This window comes from Mobula birostris, chromosome 1 (assembly GCF_030028105.1).
Source record: "Mobula birostris isolate sMobBir1 chromosome 1, sMobBir1.hap1, whole genome shotgun sequence".
NCBI lineage: Eukaryota > Metazoa > Chordata > Chondrichthyes > Myliobatiformes > Myliobatidae > Mobula > Mobula birostris.
The window spans coordinates 222,100,296-222,122,175 of NC_092370.1; the positions used below are offsets into that span (position 1 = coordinate 222,100,296).

General features: G+C 49.6%; 1 protein-coding gene across 5 annotated transcripts in view; it reads left to right on the forward strand.

Moving 5' to 3' along the window:
- The window catches only part of LOC140205041 (nesprin-2-like), a 209,158-nt gene that overhangs the window by 52,384 nt on the left and 134,894 nt on the right, over positions 1 to 21,880 (forward strand). For all 5 annotated transcript variants that reach the window (XM_072272150.1, XM_072272167.1, XM_072272130.1 and 2 more), the window contains 3 exons: positions 226 to 387; positions 7,702 to 7,830; positions 12,520 to 12,660. In XM_072272150.1, coding sequence (XP_072128251.1) covers positions 226 to 387; positions 7,702 to 7,830; positions 12,520 to 12,660 — 432 coding nt within the window. The remainder of the gene's footprint in view (positions 1 to 225; positions 388 to 7,701; positions 7,831 to 12,519; positions 12,661 to 21,880) is intronic.

Consider the following 21,880-nt stretch of genomic DNA (forward strand, 5'->3'; position numbering starts at 1 on the left):
AACTGTAACACTGCATGTATTCTGCACTCTGTGATTGGTTTCCTTTGCTTGACCTCGATGTTCTTATTTCTCTCTGGATGGCATGCAAATGAAAGCTTTTCACTGTAACTTAGCAACCATTTTATGTCTGTGCACTGAACTGCTGCCGTAAAACAACAAATTTCATCTCACATCAGTTGCTGATAATAAACTGCATTCTGATTCTACCAAGTTGTGTCCATGTAGGATGAGGTCTCGGAATCCCAGGGGGAGACGTTGTCAGATCTGAGTGAGCGCCGACAATTGCTGGTGATCAGTACCCAAGAAGCCCTCATCGAGGTCACCCAGAGCTTCACAGAGGGGCAGAAGTCACCCTCACCCCAGGCTGAGCCACCCAGAGAACCTGAGGTATGTCAACCCCCACTGTGGCCAGTGCCTTACCCTGGTACTCAGTTTGTGACTCAGTAACGCAGCTCACATTTCTCTTGGTAGCAAGGAAGGCAGACGCAATGTTAGCATTTACTTCAAAAGGACTAACGTAGTCCGAAGGTATGCTGGGCGGCAGCCCACAAGTATCGCTGTGCTTCCAGCACAGTTTACTAACCCTGACTTCAGAATGTTGGAGGAAACAAGAGCACTTGGAGGAAGCCCACACAGTCCTGGGGAAACCGTACAAACTCCTCAAAGACAGCAACAGGAATTGACCCTCGATCACTGGCACTGTACCTTATGGTTTTATGGTCCCACAGCACCTCCACCCCCCCACACCACTCTGTTCAACTCAGGCCTTCCCAACATGACTCAGGAGCTGGAAACTTGGATGGGTTTGGTGGGGCAGTACATGCACCAGAGAATCCCACAGAATAATCAATTTCACTGATGTCCGTTGAAGTTGGAGAATCCCCTTCGTTGTTTCTGAAAAGTATCTCAAAACCTTTTGAGTCTTATTGAAAAAGCCCACTCCCACCTTAGTGCTGAACTTTCTCTGTGATTCAAAGCTCTGGGGGAGGATACCCCATCTGAAACAGGGGGTGGACCCTCTACTAATCTGGATAAACCCTGAGTAGAGGCGATATTCTGCAGGCCAGGCAGCGTCTGTGGAGGGGCAGGGTTCAGTCAGAGGTAATATTTCAGGTCAGTGGCCCTTCAGTTCAGGTGTATTCTGCTGGGATGGAGACAACAAATGCTGGATTCCAGAGTGAATATGCTGGGGGAATTCAGTGATCGAGCAGTAACTGTGGGTGCAGAGGGAGGGCCGATATTTCAGGGCAGGACCCTGCATCAGGCTGGGGAGGTTGACTGGCTGTGGATCTCTTTATAGTTTTAAGCAAGAGGGACTCTGGTGTGGTGTCATCCAGACGTGGGTATTAGTCATCGCCATCATTCTGTGTCGTGTTGTAACATGTAGCTGATTGTGCTCTCATGACCATCGTTGTTCTTGGCAACTTTTCTACAGCAGTGGTTTGCTGTTGCCTTCTCCTGGTGCATTGGTAGTAAATGCAAATGATGCATTCTTCTGTTCTGAGGCACACCTTGTAAATCAACTTGAATCTTGAAACTTAGATTGTACTGTGGGGCATGAATCACAGTGCGGGATGTAGATCCCATTGTGGATCACAGTGTGAGGTGTAAATCCCAGTATGGATCTCTGTTTGGGGTGTAGATCCTGGTATGGATCCAGAGAGGGGTGTAGATCCTGGTATGGATCCAGAGAGGGGTGTAGATCCTGGTATGGATCCAGTGTGGGGTATAGATCCTGGTATGGATCCAGTGTGGGGTATAGATTCTGGTATGGATCCAATGAGGGATGTAGATCCCAGTATGGATCATGGTGAGGGGTGTCGATCCCAGTATGGATCCCAGTGAGGGGTGTCGATCACAGTATGGATCCCAGTGAGGGGTGTAGATCCCGGTATGGATCCCGATGTGGGGTGTAGATCCCGGTATGGATCCGGTGTGGGGTGTAGATCCCGGTATGGATCCCAGTGAGGGGTGTCGATCCCGGTATGGATCTCAGTGTGCAGTGTAGATCCCGGTATGGATCTCAGTGTGCGGTGTAGGTCCCGGTATGGATCGCAGTGAGGGGTGTCGATCCCGGTATGGATCTCAGTGTGCAGTGTAGATCCCGGTATGGATCTCAGTGTGCGGTGTAGGTCCCGGTATGGATCGCAGTGAGGGGTGTAGATCCCGGTATGGATCCCGGTGAGGGGTGTAGATCCCGGTATGGATCCCAGTGAGGGGTGTTGATCCCGGTGTGGATCCCGGTGTGGATCCCGGTGAGGGGTGTAGATCCTGGTATGGATCCCGGTGAGGGGTGTCGATCCCGGTATGGATCCCAGTGAGGGGTGTCGATCCCGGTATGGATCCCAGTGTGGGGTGTGGATCCCGGTGAGGGGTGTAGATCCCGGTATGGATCCCGGTGAGGGGTGTCGATCCCGGTATGGATCCCAGTGAGGGGTGTAGATCCCGGTATGGATCCCGGTAAGGGGTGTCGATCCCGGTATGGATCCCAGTGAGGGGTGTCGATCCCGGTATGGATCCCAGTGAGGGGTCTAGATCCCGGTATGGATCTCAGTGTGGGGTGTAGATCCTGGTATGGATCCCGGTGAGGGGTGTAGGTCCCGGTATGTATCCCAGTGAGGGGTGTAGATCTCAGTGTTGATCTCAGTTTGGGATGTAGATCCCGGTAAGGGGTATAGATCCCGGTATGGATCCCAGTGAGGGGAGTAGATCCTGGAATGGATTCCAGCACGGGGAGTAGATCTCGGTATGGATGCCAGTGTGGGGGTGTAGAACTTGGTATGGATCCAGTGAGGGGTGTAGATCCCAGTATGGATCCCAGTGTGGGGAGTAGATCCCAGTGTGGAAAACACTGAGGGTTGTAGATCCCGGTGTGGATCTCAGTTTGGGGTGTAGATCCTGGTGCGGGGTATAGATCCCGGTATGGATCCCAGTGAGGGGAGTAGATCCCGGTATGGATCCCAGCGAGGGGGTGTAGATCCCGGTGTTGATCTCAGTTTGGGATGTAGATCCCAGTATGGATCCCAGTGAGGGGAGTAGATCCCGGTATGGATCCTGGTGTGGGGTGTAGATCCCAGTATGGATCCCGGTGAGGGGTGTAGATCCCGGTATGGATCCCAGTGAGGGGTGTAGATCCTGGTATGGATCCCAGTGAGGAGTGTAGATCTCGGTGTTGATCTCAGTTTGGGATGTAGATCCCGGTGAGGAGTGTAGATCCCAGTATGGATCCCAGTGAGGGGAGTAGATCCCGGTATGGATCCTGGTGTGGGGTGTAGATCCCAGTATGGATCCTGGTGAGGGGTGTAGATCCTGGTATGGATCCTGGTGAGGGGTATAGATCCTGGTATGGATCCCAGTGAGGGGAGTAGATCCTGGAATGGATCCCAGCGCGGGGAGTAGATCTCGGTATGGATGTCAGTGCGGGGGTGTAGAACCCGGTATGGATCCAGTGAGGGGTGTAGATCCCGGTATGGATCCAGTGAGGGGATTAGATCCCAGTATGGATCCCAGTGAGGGATGTAGATCCCAGTATGGATCCCAGTGTGGTGAGTAGATCCTGGCATGGATCCCAGTGTGGAAAACAGTGAGGGTTATAGATCCCGGCATGGATCTCAGTTTGGGGTGTAGATCCCGGTGAGGGGTATAGATCCTGATATGGATCCCAGTGAGGGGAGTAGATCCTGGAATGGATCCCAGTGCAGGGAGTAGATCCCGGTATGGATCCTTGTGTGGGATGTAGATCCCAGTATGGATCCCGGTGAGGGGTGTAGATCCCGGTATGGATCCAGTGAGGGGATTAGATCCTGGTATGGATCCCAGTGCGGGGAGTAGATCCCAGTATGGATCCCAGTTTGGGGTGTAGATTTTGATACGGATCTCAGTACGGGTAGACTCGAGCCTGTTTCCATGCTCTTTATCTATAACAAGAGACTCGCACGTGAACAAAATAAAGATTCAAGGAACACACACAAAGTGCTGGGTGAACTCATCAGGCCAGACAGCATCTAGGAAAAAAGTAGTCGATATTTTGGCTGAAACCCTTCGGCAGGACTGGAGAAAAAAAACTCAAGAGTAGGTTTAAAAGGTCGGGGTAAAGAGAGTGAAACACAAGGTGTTAAGTGAAACCTGGAGGATGAGTAACGTGCTGGGAGGTTGATTGGTGAAAGAGTAGAAGGTCACGGAAGAAGGACAAGGTGGGGAGGAGCACCAGAGGGAGGCGATGGGCAGGCAAGGAGATAAGGTGAGAGGGGAAAAGGGGATGGAAATTGGTGAAGGAGAGGTTGTGGGGTCATGACCAGAAGTTTGAGAAATCAATGTTCATGCCATCAAGTTGGAGGCTACCCAAATGGAATAGAAGGTGTTGTTCCTCCAACCCAAGTGTGGCCTCATCACGACAGTGGAGGAGACCATGGATGGACATATTGGAATGGGAATGGGAAGTGGAATTAGAATGGATGGCCGATGGGAGATCCTGCTTTATCTGGTGGACGGAGTGTAGGTGCTCAGCGAAGCGGTCTCCCATTCTACACTGGGTCTCACCAATGTACAGGAGGCCACACTGGGAGCACCGAATGCAGTAAATGACCCCAACAGACTCGCAGGTGAAGTGTTGCCTCATCTGGAAGGACTGTCAGAGCCCTGAATGGTAATGAGGGAGGAGGTGTAGAGGCAGGTGTAGCAGTTGTTACTGCTTGCAAGGATAAATGCCAGGAGGGAGATCAGTGGGGAGGGACGAATGGACAAGGGAGTTGCTCAGGGAGTGATCCCTGCAGAAAGCAGACATTGGGTGGGGGGGGGAGGGAAAGATGTGCTTTGTGTCCCATTGTTAGTGGCAGAAATTTTGGAGAATTATGTGCTGGATGTGGAGGCTAGTGTGGTGGTAGGTGAGGACAACAGGTGGGGTGGTAGGAGGGTGGGGTAAGAGCAGACGTGTGTGAAATGGAAGAGATGAGGTTGAGGACAGCATTGATGGTGGAGGAAGGGAAGCCCCTTTCTTTGAAAGAGGAGGACATCTTCATTCTAGAATGAAAAGCCTCATCCTGAGAGCAGATGAGGCAGAGACAGAGGAATTGAGAGAAAAGGATGGCATTTTTACAGGTAACAGGGTGGGAAGAGTTATAGTCCAGGTAGCTATGAGAGTCTGTGGGTTTATCATAGACATCTCCAGAGACAGAGACAGAGAGATCGAGAAAGGGGAGGAAGTTGTCAGAAACCAGGTAAATTTGAGGGCAGGGTGGAGGTTGGAGGCAAAGTGAATGAAGTCGACAAATTCAGCATGGGTGCAGGAAGCAGCATCAATGTAGTTGTCGATGTAGTGTAGGAAAAGTGCAGGACAGTCACCAGTGTAGGCTTGGAGCATAGACTGTTCCACATGGTCAACAAACAGGTAGGCATAGCTAGGACCTATGCAAGTGCCTATGGCTACCTCTTTTGTTTGAAGGAAGTGGGGAGAAGCCAAAGGAGAAATTATTGAGAGTGGGGACAAGTTCCGCCAGGCAGAGGAGAGTTCTGGTGGAGGGGAACTGGTTGGGTCTGATGTCCAGAAAAAAAAGACAGAGCTTTGAGGCCTTCATGGTGGAGAATGGAGGTGTGTAGACACTGGACATCCATAGTAAAAATAAAATGATGCGGGTCAGGGAACCCCATCTTTTAAGTCTACTCCTTAGCTTTTTTTCTCCAGTTCTGCTGAAAGGTTTTGGCCCCAAACGCCATCTGTACCGTTTTCCTAGATGCTGCCTGGCTTGCTGAGTTCCTCCAGCATTTCAATGTGTGCTACTTGGATTCCCAGCATCTGCAGATTTTCTCTTGTTGAAGATTCAAGGATTGGCTCAACACCTCTGTGAGGGGGCTAATTATTCTCCCCATCTCTGGGGATTTGGTGACCTCTGAAGAGGAAGGCTGTTGGGCTGGGATCAGTGCCTCGGGCTCACAGAGACCCTATGTAGGCACTGGAGTGAATGATCTTCCTCACAATCCCCCCCAACTCCTCCCAGACCACCCACCTATCCACCTTACCACCCCTTCAGGCTGCACCTGCTCCAGCTCTAGGTGAGCTCTGCAGTCCCCACTGTCGACCTGAGGGGTGGGCTGAAGAAAATGGAGGAGCTAAGGAAGGAAGCTCTGAGAATAGACCTTAGGCTTAGCCCAGAGTACGTCCCTGGTTGATGGGAATCACCCCAAGGGTTTGCTTGTAACCTGTTCATTTCTGCTTGCCTCATTATAGGGAGGATGTGGAGGCTTTAGAGAGGGCACAGAGGAGATTTACCAGGATGCTGCCTGGATTAGAGGGCATCTATGAGGATAGGTTGAGTGAGTTAGGGCTTTTCTCCTTGGAGTGAGGAGGATGAGAGGTGACTTGATAAAAATGTACAAGATAAGAAGCATGGAAGAATGGAAGCCAGAGACATTTTCCCAGGGCAGAAATGGCCAATGCAAAGGGGCACGGTTTTAAGGTGATTGGAGGAGAGTACAAGAGGGATGTCAGAGTTAAGTTTTATTACACAGAGAGTTGTGGCTGCATGGAATGTGCTGCCAGGGGTGGTGGTAGAAACATGTACCTTAGCGTCATTTTGGAAACTCTTACACAGGTACATGGATGATAGATACAGTAAATGGGCGGCTACGTGGGAGTGAGATGTTAGATTGATCTTAGGGTAAGTTAAAAGGTCAGTACAAGATTGTGGACGAAGGCCCTGTACTGTGCTGTAATGACCTACGTTTATTGAGTTCCCCGTCAGACCATGAAGTGTAAAGATTGTTTGAGGAGTAGTGCAGGACGTGTGTGAGAGTTTAGGTATTGGACACCAGTGTGTCACATCAGCCTCGTTTCTAGAGTCACTGAAATGAAGAAACACTGTCCTGAGGGAGGGTCACAGTGTCTGAGGGGGCGGTACTGAGGGAGGATCACTGTGTTTGAGGGGAGGTACTGAGGGAGGGTCACTGTGTTTGAGGGGAGGTACTGAAGGAGGGTCACTGTGTTTGAGGGGAGGTACTGAGGGAGGGTCACAGTATTTGAGGAGGCAGTACTGAGGGAGGGTCACAGTGTCTGAGGGGGCGGTACAGAGGGAGGGTCACAGTATTTGGGGGGGCGGTACTGAGGGAGGGTCACAGTGTTTGAGGGGGCAGTACTGAGGGAGGGTCACAGTGTTTGAGGGGCTGTACTGATGGAGGGTCACAGTGTCTGAGGGAGCAGTACTGAGGGAGGGTCACTGTGTTTGAGGGGCGGTACTGAGAGAGGGTACAGTGTTTGAGGGGGCAGTACTGAGGGAGGGTCACAGTATTTGAGGGGGAGGTAGTGAGGGAGGGTCACAGTGTCTGAGCAGCAGTACTGAGGGAGGGTCACAGTGTTTGAGGGGGCGGTACTGAGGGAGGTCACCATGTTTGAGGGGAGGTACTGAGGGAGGGTCACAATATTTGAGGGGGTAGTACTGAGGGAGGGTTCCACAGTGGCAGGGGTGATACTGATACTCTGTGGGTGCTGGGGTGGTATAGAGGGAGTTGGGTCAGGAGAGTAGGGAGAGTTAGGGTGAGCTGATGGAGGAGGGATAGGGGAATTTGGTGGGCAGGTGTTCTGAGGTGTGAGAGTTGCAGGGTGTGGGAGATTGATAGGAAAGTGGAAGTCTGTGTACCAACAGACGATGTCTTGTGTCTGACAATGATCTAATCTCTGGCAGTTTGTGACTGTATGTTGTTCTTCCTCAGTATCCACAGGCAAATAATGTGCCCGGAAAGTTATCCTCCCTGCTGGAGGAAGATGAAGACGAGGGGGAAAGCGAGGAGGCAATGGAAGGAACCCAGTCGTCAGCACCACCTCCAGATGTTGACAGAGGGGTAAGTCTCTCCCTCCTCATCCCATGCCCCCCGCTCCACAAATCCAGTCAGACCCCAGCAACCCATCATTGCTTTCTAACCCTTCCAGATGGCCATAGAACACAGGAGGAGAATTAGGCCATTCCACCATAGCTGGTTTAGATTCCCTCTCAACCCTATTCTCCTGCTTTTGTGCCCTTATTAATCAGGAACCTATCAACCTCTGCTTTAAACATACCAAGCACTCATCTAGAGATCTGAATAAACACACCATGGCTGCAATGGACTTTATACTACAGCTGTAGATGAGTATGTCCCCAGTAAACTATTCAGAGTCTTCACCAATCAGAAGCCCTGGATATACCATGAGATCCGAAATTTGCTGAGGGTCAGATCAGAGGCATTAAAGTCTGGAGACCAAGAAAACTACAAGAGGTGTTGGTATGATCTCCAGAAGCCATCTCACAGGTGATGTGGAAATTCAGGACTAAACTTGAATCAACGAGGGATGCTCAACAGCTGAGGCAAGGGCTTGATCCCTATTACCTCCTAAAAAGTTAAATCAAGCGACATGGGAGATAGCAGAGCTTCACTTCCAGATGAGCTTAATGCCTCTGTGCTCACTTTGACCATCAGAACAGGGAGAAATCCTTGTGAACCCCTCATCCCCCAATGATCCCATGATCTCACTCTCTGAAGCTGACGTGTGGGCTGCTTTCAGGAGGTTGAACCCATAGAAAGCATCTGGACTGGATGGGGTACCTGGCCACATACTAAAGACCTGTGTTGATCAGCTGGCTGATGTATTCACTGAGCTCTTTTAACCACATGCTTCAGAGTGTCTGGTACCCACCTGCTTCAAGCAGGCTTCAATTATACCAGTGCCCAAGAAGAGCATGGTGACCTGCTTTAATGACTATCATCCAGTTGCACTTACATCCACAGTGATGAAGCGTTTTGAGAGGTTGGTGTTGAAACATATCAGCTCCTGCCTGAGAGGCCATTTGGATCTGCTCCAATTTGCCAACCGAAGCAGCAGGTACCTTGAGCAGATGCCATTTCATTGGCTCTTCACTCAATCCTGGAATATCTGGACAGCAAAGATACATACATCAGGACGCTCTTTATCGACTACAGCTGAGTATTCAGTACCATCATCCCCTCAGAACTAATCTGTAAGCTCCAAGACCTTGATCTAAATGCTTCTTTGTGCAACAGATCCTGGATTTCCACACTTGTAAACCCCAGTCAATTCGGATTGGCAAAAACATTTCCTCCACAATCACCATCCGCACAGGTACACCACAAAGCTGTGTGCTTAGTCCCCTGTTCTATTTACTGTACACCTATAATTATGTCATTAAGCACAGCTCCAATGCCATATTTTTGCTGATGACACCACCGTGGGCTGAATCAAAGATGGTGATGAATCAGCATACAGGAGGGAGATTGAAAATCCGACTGAATGATGTCATAACAACAACGTCAGCAAGATCAATGAACTGATTGTAGACTTCAGGAGCAGGTAACCAGAGGTCCATGAGTCAGTCCTCATCATTAAATCAGAGGTTGAGAAGGTTAGCAACTTTAAATTCCTGGGTGATACTATTTCAGAGGATCTGTCCTGGACACAGCATGTGAGTGGAATTGTGAAGAAAGCATGGCAGTGCCTCCACTTTCTTCGGAGTCTGTGGAGTATCGGCATGGCATCTAAAACTTTGACAGCTTCTATAGCTGTGAAGTGGTGAGTGTATTGACTAGCTGCATTGCAGCCTGGTACGGAAAAACCAATGCTTTCGAATGGAAAATCCTACAAAAAGTAGTGGATTTAGCTCAGTCCATCACAGGTAAAGCCCTCCCAACCATTGAGCACATCTACATGAAACACTGTCGCAGGAAAGCAGCATCCCTCACCAGAGACCCCCACCACCCAGGTCATGCTGTCTTGCTGTGGCCATCAGGTGGGGGGTACAAGAGCCTTGGGGCTCGCACCACCCGGTTCAACGACAGTTACTACCTCTCGACCATCAAGCTCTTGAATAAAAGTGAGGGTGAGCATCGTGGATTTGAGAGAGGAGCACCTGAGATGCTGGGTTCTGTTTTAACCCTTGAGTCATCTTGGAAACCTGTTCGGGGAGCTGTGAGACTTCATAAGGCATTGGTAGCACCACATTTGGAGTATCGTGAGCAGCATTAGTCCCCTTATCTAAGAAAGGATGTGCTGGCGTTGGAGAAGGTCCAGAGAAGGTTCATGAAAATGATCCTGGGAGTCAAAGGGCTAAAGTTCAAAGTAAATTTATTATCAAAGTAAATATATGTCACCATATACAACTCTGAGATTCATTGTCTTATGGACATGCTCAATAAATCCAATAACTGTAATTCAGAACAGAGATGCGAAGGTATTTTTTTAGTCAGAGGGTGGTGAATCTATGGAATTTGTTTCCACGGGCAGCAGTGGAGGCCAAGTCATTGGGTGTATTTAAGGCAGAGATTGATAGGTATCTGAGTAGCCAGAGCATGAAAGGTTATGGTGAGAAGGCGGGTGAGTGGGACTAAATGGGAGAATGGATCAGCTCATGATAAAATGATGGAGCAGACTCGATGGGCTGAATGGCTGACTTCTGCTCCTTTGTCTTATGGTCTTATGGTCTTTGGTACTAGAATCAATGAAAGACTGCACCAGCAGGGTGTTCAACCAATGTGCAAAACACAACAAACTGTGCAAATATAAAAAGAAAGAGAAAAAGCGAAATTATTAGAAATAAATAAATAAGCACTGAATATCAAGGACATGAGATGAAGAGTCCTTGAAAGTGAGTCCATAGGTTGTGGGAACAGTTCAGTGATGGGGCGAGTGAAGTTGAGTGAAACTGTGCCCTCTGGTTTAGGAGCCTGATGGTTGAGGGGTAATAAGTGTGCCTGAACTTGGTGGTGTGAGTCCTGAGACTCATGTACCACCTTCCTGGTGGCAGCAACAAGAAGAAAGTATGGCCTGCGTGTTGGGGGTCCCTGATGATTGGTGCTGCTTTCCTGCAACAATGCTCCATGTAGATGTGCTCAGTGGTGGGGAGGAGTTTACCCGTGATGGACTGGGCCACATCCACTACTTATTGTAGGATTTTCCATTTAAGGCATTGGCATTTCCAGCCAGGCAGTGATGCAGCCAGTCAATATTCTCTCCACCACACATCTATAGAAGTTTGTCAAAGTTTCAGGTGTCATGCTAGAACTTTGCAAACTTCTAAGGAAGTAGAGTTGCTGCAGAGCTTTCTTCGTAATGGCACTTACGTGCTGGGCCCAGGACAGATCCTCTGAAGTGATAACACTGAGGAATTTAAAGATACTGACCCTCTCCAGCTCTGATACCCTGATGAGGACTGGCTCATGGACATCCAGTTTCATGGATGTTTCAGCTTTCAGCTCCATGGTCTTACTGACCTTGAGTAAGAGGTTGCTGTTATGACACCACTCAGCCAGATTTTCAACCTCCTCCTATACGCTGATTCGTCACCACTTTTGACAAGGAGCACAATGTCTCTGGGCCTGTACTCACCAGAGTTTAGACAAATGAGGGAGGATCTCATTGAAAGGACTAGATGAAGGACTTGCAAAGGATGTTTCTAACAAAGGGACAGTCTAGTTCCAGGGAGCACAGATCACAACAGAAGGACATCCTGTTGGAACAGAGATGAGGAATTGGTGAGAGAATGGTGAATCTGTGGAATTCCTTACCACAGACAGCCGTGGCGGTCAAGTTATTGAGTACACTTAAACTGGGAGTTGATAGGTTTTTGATTGGTAAGGGAATCAAAGATTACAAGGAGAAGGCTGGAGAATGGCACTGGGAATAAATCAGCCATGATTGAATTGCAGAGCAGACTTGTTGGGCTGAACGGCCTAATTCTGCTTCTATGTCTTATAGTTGTATGGTCTTATAGCTTTGGCCTCTCTCTGTCACTTCTGGTGCTGCTGTGAGTGGGTGGGGTTCCATCTCTCTGGTTGAGGCGGACTGTGTCCTATTCCCTGCCTGCACTGCCAGGCAGCAGAGCAAATGCTAGGCACCCTCCCACTGCTGGCTCATGGAATGTTCAGCCCTGACATCACCACCCTGTCACTCTGTTCCACCAATCAGAGCCGGCCTCAGCGTCACCTGCCCAGGTGAACTCTGCAAGTTCTCTTTCATTAATAACTACCGAGCTGAGCTCTGAGCCTTTGGCTTTTTCTCCCCTACCTGTCTCACTCTCTCCCTCCTTCCCCTACCTGTCTCACTCTCTCCCTCCTTCCCCTACATCTCACTCCCTCCCTCCTTCTCCTACCTCTCCCACTCTCTCCCTCCTTCCCCTACCGGTCTCACTCTCTCCCTCCTTCCCCTACCTGCTTCACTCTCTCCCTCCTTCCCCTACCTGCTTCACTCTCTCCCTCCTTCCCCTACCTGTCTTATTCTCTCCCTCCTTCCCCTACCTGTCTCACTCTTTCCCTCCTTCCCCACCTGTCTCACTCTTTCCCTCCTTCCCCACTCTCTCTCTCACTCACTCCTTCACCACCCTCTCTCCCTCCTTCCCCACCTCTCACTCTCTCTCTCCCTCCCCCTGCTCCTTCCCATCCACTCTATAATCCCTGTCCCTCCCGCCCCCTCACCCTTATCTTGCCCTCTCCCCTCACCCCTGTCGCTACCCCTTACCCGCGCTGCTGCCGGCTCCACGGCAGGCTCTGCAGGGCCTCGATGAGTGCCAACAGCGGGTGCTGGAACTGGAGCGTTGGCTGGAATCGACCCGGGAACTACCAGGATCCGGGCCTTGGACCCTGACGATGCAGGGTAGTGTGGAGGAGCAGCTCCAAAAGTTACAGGTAGGAGTCAGGAATCGGGAACTGGGGAGTGAGGGAGGGGTGGGCACAGTTTGAGGGTGGGGGTGGGTGGAACCTAAGGGATGACTTTATCTGTGCTCCATACCTTAAATGAGCTGCCAGAGGAAGTGGTAGAGTCAGGTACATCGGCAACATTCAAAAGATACATGGACAGGTAGATGGATGAGAAAGGTTGGGAGGGAGATGGGCCAAATACCACTTGCATGGCAGTCTTGGCTGGCAGGGACCAGGTGGGAAGAATGGCCTTTTGCCCTGCTGTGTGTCTCCAGGAAGCCACACCCTTTGGTAGTGCATGGCAGAGTAGTGGCTAGTGTAACGCGTCACAGTGCCAGCGATCAGTTCAATTCCCATCACTGTCTGTAAGGAGCTTGTACATTCTATCTGTGAGTTTCCTCCGGATATCCCGGATCCCTCCCACTTTCCAAAGATATAGGTGTTAGGGCCACGCTATGTAGGCACTGGAAGCATCTTCTGACTGTGTTGGCCGTTGACACATTACACTGTATGTTTCGATGTTTTTGAATAAAGCTAATGACAAATAAAGGTAATTTCTCCCCACCTCTCCTGACCCCTGCCTTCCCGCCCCCCCCCCCTTCTCCCCTCACACACCACTCCCACTGCACCTGGTGGAGGCCAGGCCAATCCTGACTGTCACTTGAAGAGGGGGTCAGAGGGGCAGGGGAGATCAGGGAAGGGAGGGGTAGGGTCTTTCCGAGGAAAACCACTGTGGCATGGGGAGCGTGGGGGTGGGGGTGGGGGCTGGAGGAAGACAGAGACTGGTCAGAAGGCCAGAGGGGATGGCAGAGGCCATAGAAGGGGCAAGGATGAGGAATTTAAAATGGAAGCAGTGAGTGCAGTTGAGTGGAGAGGTGGTGGGTGCAGAGGACAGAGGCAGTGGGTGTGGGTAGAGGTGGGACAGGGAACATTGGCATTCCCAGCAGTGGCCTACCCCAAAGATTAAAAGTTGAAAGATTAAAAATTAGCCACATCTGTCACATGTACATTGAAGCATTGAAACGTACAGTGAAATGGACCACTCGCATCAACAACCAACACAGTCTGAGGATGTTCAGCAAACAGCCCACGTGTCGCCACACATTCTAGTGCCAACATAGCATGCCCACAGCTTGCTAACCCTGACCCATATGCCTTTGGACTGTGGAAGGAAACCAGAGCACCCGGAGGAAACCCACACAGTCATGGGGAGAACATATAAACTCCTTACAGGCAGTGGCGGGAATTGAACCTGGGTCACTGGCACTGTAAACCATGAGCTAATCACTACGCCACCAAAGCGCCCTCTGTCTGCTCGATTGATAGTGAGTTGTTGGTATGGTATCTCTTTCCTCAGAGTCAAAATCTTAGTATCAGGGGCATGTGTTTAAGGTGCAAGGGGATACTTTCAAAGGAGGTGTGTGGGGCAAGTTTTTCAGACAGACAGCGGTGTGTGCGTGTAATGTGCTGCAGGGGGCGCTGGTGGAGACAGATTCAGCAGAGGTGTTTAAGAGGCCATTAAACAGACACCTGTTATGTGCAGGAAATGGAGAGCTGTGGACATCTTGTAGGCGGAAGGGATTAGTTTATAATTTGGCACGATGTTTAGCACAGACATTGTAGGTGGAAGGGTCTTTCTGCGTGTGTGATAATCAGATGGAGGAGAGAGGGGAGTAGGGCAGAGAGGCGGACAGTGAATAGTGGCCGTCCCTGAGGATCTAGTGGCCACTGGAAGATCTGCTGGGCAGGGAGAGTAAGAGAAGGAAGGAAGGTGGGAGAGAAATGTGCAGGCAGGGCCGAACATGCGAAAGAAGTGCAAGGGCAGGGCTGTATGCAAGAGAGAAATGTGCGGGCAGGTGTGTACGTGGGAGAGAACTGTGCAGGCAGGCGTGTACGTGGGAGAGAAATTTGTGCGCAGGGGCGTACGTGGGAGAGGTATTTGTGGGCAGGTGTGTACGTGGGAGAGAAATGTGCAGGCAGGGGCGTACGTGGGAGAGGTATTTGTGAGCAGGGGCATACATGGGAGAGGTATTTGTGGCCAGGGGCATACGTGGGAGAGGAATGTGCGGGTGGGGGCATACGTGGGAGAGGTATTTGTGGCCAGGGGCATACATGGGAGAGGTATTTGTGGCCAGGGGCGTACGTGGGAGAGGTATTTGTGGCCAGGGGCGTACGTGGGAGAGGTATTTGTGGCAGGAGCGTACGTGGGAGAGGAATGTGCGGGCAGGGGTGTACATGGGGACATCGTACACAGGAGTCATAGAGTCATAAAGTACTATATTGCAGCACAGAAACAGGCCCTTTGGCCCGTCTAATCCATGCTGAACTGTTCTTCTACCTAGTCCCATTGACCTGCACTTGGACCTTCGCCCTCTGTACACCTCCCATCCATGGATTTAACCAGACTTCTCTTAAATGTTACAATCAAGCTGCACCCACCACTCCCCTGGCAGCTCGTTCCACACCCTGACCACCCCTCTGAGAGGCGCATGCAGGCAGCGTGATACATCAGAATCAGAATCAGGCTTATTATCGCTGGCGTGTGTTGTGGAATGTGTTAACTTAGCAGCAGCAGTTCAATGCAATACATGATAATATAGAAAGAAAAAATAAATAAGTAAATCAATTACAGTAAGTATATGTATATTAAACAGGTTAACATAGTGCAGAAACAGAACTAATATATGTATTTAAAAAGTGAGGTAATCTCATGGGTTCAGTGTCCATTTAGGACTGTATGTAAACAGTGTGGTACGCAGTCATTGTGCGTGGGTAGGGCTGGCGTGGGCATGGGTATGGTACATGGGCAGGGCTGTACGAGGTTGGGGGGAAACCACAAACATGAGAAAATCTGCAGATGCTGGAAATCCAAAGCAACACACACAAAATGCTGGAAGAATTCAGCAGGTCTGGCAGCACCTATGGAAATGAATGAACAGTCGACGGTTTGAGCCGAGACCCTTCATCAGTCCTGATGTCCTGATGAAGGGTCTCGTCCTGAAACGTCGACTGTTTACTCTTTTCCATAGATGTTGCCTGACCTGCTGAGTTCCTCCAGCATTTTGTGTGTGTGTGTGTTTGTGTGTGAGAGAGGCATACACAGGCAGTGTTTAATAGTGATTGCTGTACTGGTCAAAACCCTCTGTGCTGTCTCCTATCGCTGGCTCTGAGATCACAGAATTGCCTCTTGATGAATGCTAGATGGGAGCCGAGAGTCCAAGGTGAGAGTCCAAGTGCTCGTCCCTACTCTGGAAGCAGATGTGTTTCAATGTGCACCCCTTCGCCCTGTTCAGCAGGCAGGGTGTGACCGACCATCATGCCCTCCCCCCCGCCCTCTCGGTCCCTGTAAACCCAGACTGGGCACTGGTTCAGACACTGACCTCTTCCAGCCAATTGTCTCGGAACACCTTCTCCACCGTCCAGTCCCCTCCCCTCCCATCAGATTTGTCTCTGTCGGTAGTGGGGGGTAGGGAGACGCAGGTAGTTTGTTTTCACACTTCAGGCAGAGCTGCAGAGAGAAGTTAATATTTAAACAAGTTCAGGTTCAACCAGTCATGCTCTATTCATTAAACCAGTCTGTTGCCCTGGGTTACCGACTCCGTTTGAATGTGTTCCTGGAAGTCTGATCACGTGGCGATAGATGTTCAGAAGCTCACATTATGTTGTACCTGATGAGAAGACAATTTAATTTATTAAAGCACCGCTCAGCGACAGAAATCACTCCACATTATTATCTTCTCACTGAGCCCATCAAAAAGTTTCATTCATCCGTTAGAGCAACAGTTTGCTGGCCCTTCTCCCGATGTGGAATATAGAACATTACAGCACAGTACAGGCCCTTTGGCCTACAATGTTGTAACAGCCTATTCCATGATAAATCCCTCTCAAACAGAGTCACGTAAATGTCCCCAGTGTATCAGCCTCCACCATCGCCCCTGGCAGTGTGGTCCTTGCACCCACCTCTTTCTGTGTTAGAGCAGAGCAGCTTGCTCACCCTTGCAGGAAGGATTTCAATAAGATCGGAAGAGTGCGGAGAAAATTTACAAGGATGTTGCTGGGAAGTGAGGACTTGACTTGGAAAAACTCGACTAAGTTAGGACTTTATTCCCTAGACTTTAATAATAATAAATCCTTTATTGATCCTGAGTGGGAAATTCTTTCGTTACAGCAGCAACATTTAAAAACACACTTAGCAGTGTGCAGACTAAACCAGTAATAGATAGAGAATAATAATATACACAATAATAATTTACCAATGTGCAATAATGTGCAATAATAATGTAGAAATAATAAAACAAAGACTATTGTACTATGGTGTGTGTTCTCCTGTTGCACAGGAGAATGAGGGGAGATTTGATGGAGGTATACAAAATTATGAGGGGTATAGCTAGGACAAATGCAAGCAGGCTTTTTCCACTCAGGTTGGGTGTGACTAGAACTAGAGGTTATGGGTTAAGGGTGAAAGACGAAATGTTGAGGTGAAATGTTTCTTCACTCGGAGGGTGTTATGAGTGGAACAAGTGGATGCGGGTTCAGTTGCAACGTTTAGGAGAAGTTTGGATAAGTATGTCGATGGAAGGGTTATGGAGGGTTATGTTCTGGGTGCAGGTTGACGGGACTAAGCAGAATAATGATTTGGCATGGACTAGATGGGCCGAAGGACATGGTTCTGTGCTGTACGGTTCTATAACACTCACACAGGGTCTCCACGTCCTCACGCATGGAATCAAAGTTCTCCTTCCCATCCCAAATGACCCTCCTCCACTGGAGCCAGACTTTCCCAGGAGGCAGTGGGGACTTTGTGTTTCTTCAAGGATCTTTCTCTATGTCCACCTGGTAATCTCTTTGCTGGACGCTCAGCCTGCATTTAGCATGCTCGTCGACATCAGTCAGGGCATTAGGTATTGGAGCTGGGACAGTACGTTGCAGCTGTATCAGGTGTTGTTCATAGTGGAGAAGGTTATTGTAGATTACAAGGAGGATCTTGATCAGTTAGGGATGCGAGCTGAGGAGTGACAAATGGACTTGAGTACAGATAAAGGTGAAGGGGTGCATTTTGGAAAAGTCAAGCCTGCGTAGGACTTGTATTGTGAATGGTAGGGCATTGTGGGGCAACGGAACAGAGGGACCTAGAAGTACAAGTGGGTAGTTCACTGAAAGCAGCACCACAGATAGACAAGGTGGTGAGAAAGGTGTTTAGCACACTGGCCATCATTAGTTAAGGCACTGAGCATAGGGTTTGGGACGTTAAGTGCCAAGTCGTGGTGAGACTGCCCTTGGAGTGCTACACATAAAGACTAAAGATTCTGCAGTTCTTGGAAATCCGGAGCATCACACACAGAATGCTGGTGGAACTCAGAAGCCAGGCAGTATCTATGGAGAGGAATGAACTGTCAATGATATGGGGTGAGACCCTTCATCAGGAGAGCTGCATGGTTTAGGTCACCCTGCTATAGGAAAGATTTGGTTAATCTGGAAACAGTGCAGAGAAGATTTACAAGAATGATGCAGGGACTAGAGGGCCTGAGTTATAGGGAGAGGTTGGCCAGATTAAGTCTTTATTCCTTGAAATGTAGGAGAATGAGGGGACGACCTTACAGAGATGTTTAAAATTATGAGAGGCATGGATAAGCTAGATGGTAATTGTCAGTTCCCTGGAGTACAGGAGTCAAAACGAGAGGATGTAGATTTAGCATGAGAGGGGAAAGATTAAGAGGAGCTTTTCCACACAGAGGGTTGGAACGAACTGCCAGAGGACGTGGTTGAGGCAGGTACAATAGTATCATTTGAGAAGCAGCAGGGAAGGTACAGGGGGAGGTGACGCCGAATGCAGGAAATTGTGAGTAACTATGTGGTCGACATGGACTCCTACCGAAGGGCCTGACTCAACATCTCCTTGTGAGGTTAAGAAGCATTCGGGTAGGCACCTGAAGGGTAAGGCTTAGGGCAGGGGTTCTCAATCTTTTTATGCCATGGACCAAAACCATTAAGCAAGGGATCCATGGACCCCAGGTTGGGAAGCCTTGGCCTAGAGGGATGTGGGCTGAACACAGGAGATCAGGACCAGCTGAATACCACTATGGGCAGCATGGACTGGTTGGGCCAAAAGGCCTGTATCCATGTTGTATTGCTCTGTGACTTAGGTTTAGAAGACCAGCTCAACACCTTGTCAACATGTCCCCTCAACTGAGGCTCTCCCAAAGCCAACTCTGGGCCTCATCAGGGAGGAGCAGAGATGGACAAGGGAGAGGTGAGTGCAGGGACAGATGGGCTGGTGAGGGTGGAGGCATGGGATCGGAGAGAGGAACCAGGTAGGGAAAGAGAGAATCAAACAGATGCGGGAGAGGGACGCGGGCAGTTGGTGAAGGGAGAGGGGTGTGTCCCTGGGGAAGGAGGAGCAGAGTCGGATGGGGTGTGGAGGGGGTTTGGGGGTGGTATGGGATGGAGAAGTGAAGGGGGAGGGAGAGCCGGGTACACGGGGGGGGGCAGTATCAGACTGAGGGAGAGGCAGCAGAGTGATGGGCTAGAATTGGGATTGATAAATTAGTTTGTTATTAAATTGAACATAGAACAGTACAATACAGAGCAATACAGCACAGACACATCAGCCCACAATGTTGTGCCGACCTTTCAGCCTACTAAGATCACTCTAACTCTCCCTCCTACATAGAGAGACACATGAATAATAGAAAAATGGAGGGCCAGATGTCCCTAATGTATCTGCCAATACCACCAGTCCTGGCAGCACCTTTCATGCACCCACCACAAGAAAAAACCTACCCTTTCCCCTCCCCTCCCCTCCATACTTCCTTCCAATCAATCTCGGATTATGCCCCCTCATATTAGCCACTGGGAAAAGTCTCTGGCTATCCACTTGATCTATGCCTCATGTAAAACTGGGTTTATAATTGTCACGTGTACCGAGGCACAGTGAAAAGCTTATCTTTAATACTATTCAAACAGATCAAATTATTACAACAGTGCATTGAGATACTAAAATGTAAATCAATAACAGAGTGCAGAGTAAAGTGTTACAATTGCAGAGAAAGTGCAGTGAGCAGTGAGGTGCAAGATCGTAATGAGGTGGACTGTGAGGTCAAGGGTCCATCTTGTCATACTAGGGGACCTTCCAATAGTCTGATAACAGTGGGATAGAAGCTGTCCTTGAGCCTGGTGGTACGTGCTTTCAGGATTTTGTATCTTCTGCCCAATAGGAGAGGGGAGAAGAGCGAATGTCTGAGGTGAGTGAGGTCTTTGATTACGCTGACTGCTTTACCGAGGCAGTGGGAAGTATGGACAGTCCATGGAGGAGAGGCTGCTTTCTATCGTGTCCTGAGGTTTTGGACAGAACTGTTGTTTCCCCTTTTAAACGGGCCGGTGGAGTGGCGCAGAGAGCAATAAACTCACAGATGGATGAAGAAGTTACTCAATTTAATAGAGTAACTGCCGAATTAATCCCTTTCCCCACCTTTTGTCTCCAGCCTCTGCCAGCTCATAGATTCTGGGAAAATTGCAAAAAATAATCACCAAGAAAACATCATGTTCTTCTTGAATTCATTTTCCTGTCCCTGACTCACAAGTGTGTTGTTGAGTATCTGGCGCAGGTTTAACTCTCTCATTCAGATGCACTGGCTGCTGTTAGTTGGGGCTGGAGCCTTTTATTACAGAGTGATCCTTGGCTCATTGTCACACTGGGAGAATGGTAGGTGCCAAGAGAGGTTTCAGACAGCTGGCGGTACAGACAGAACATGATGTTGCTGTCAGCTCATTATCTCTTGTCTGATGGTGACGCACACTAGACAGGGATGAAACAACACCCTCGCTAACTGACTTAAACACACTCACACTCACACTCTCTGTCACTCTCACTCTCACTCTCACTCTCACTCTCACTCACTCTCACTCTCACTCACTCTCACTCTCACACACTCACTCACACTCACTCTCACACACTCTCACACTCTCTCTCACACTCTCACACTCTCACACACACACTCTCACACTCGCACATGCACAAACACACACTCACACTCACTCGCTCTTCTCCAAGTCGCAGTGCAGAGACTGGGATTCCCACAGCAGAGAACCGCGTGAATACTGGTGCAGTATTGACTGAGGGCCTCATAAGCGATCAGCAAGGAGGGATGAGGATCTCCTAGTAAACTTGCTGCTGGGGCTGGTAAAGATAGCTACCCATGATTCCTCGATGCGGGCAGTGAAGGCTTCCACCTGGTGGACTGCCTGGCATGTGCCAGGGACACATCAGTGTCGGGTGAGTGTGGAGAGGGAACACATGGTGCCCACAGGTCCGCAGAGGTGCTCCAGGACCGTTCGACACCATAGGGGATAAATACGATCCTTGATAGAGATTAGAGCATTTTAATTTAATCTAGTTTGTGTCTGTGTGTTTGTAACAGCATTTTGTAACATTGTAGAAATAACTTGTAATAAAGGTATTTTTGTAAAAAAAAGGTCGTGGGAGGGTTGGTACTGAGGGAGAGTCACACTGTGGGAGAGGTGGTACTGAGAGAGGGTCTCACTGGGAGAGGTGATACTGAGAGAGGGTCACACTGTGGGACAGATGGTACTGAGAGAGGGTCTCACTGGGAGAGGTGATACTGAGAGAGGGTCACACTGTGGGACGGATGGTACTGAGAGAGGGTCTCACTGGGAGAGGAGGTACTGAGAGAGGGTCACACTGTGGGACGGGTGGTACTGAGAGAGGGTCTCACTGGGAGAGGAGGTACTGAGAGAGGGTCACACTGTGGGACGGGTGGTACTGAGAGAGGGTCTCACTGGGAGAGGAGGTACTGAGGGAGGGTCACACTGTGGGGGAGTTGCAGTACTGGGGGGGCAATCACATTGTGGTAGGGGTAGCGTTATAAATGGTGGTTTAAACTTCAGTCTGTCCTACAAACATAAGTTTTCCCTGGGTGCTCCGTTTCCCTCCCACAGTCCAGAGACGTACCGGAGTAAAGCTAATTGGTCGTTGTAAACTGTCCCGTGATTAGGTTGGGGTTAATCGGGGTGGTGTGGCCAGAAGGCTGTACTCCGTGCTGTACTGCTAAATAAATAAGTGCATAAATACAAGGGTTTAGTTGATCAGAGGAAGAATGGGAACATTTACCTGGTGTCTGTCTCGATGTTCAGCTCAGCCATTACCAGTGTACCTTCTCAGCCCAGGTGCCCTCCTCTGTATGAGATCATT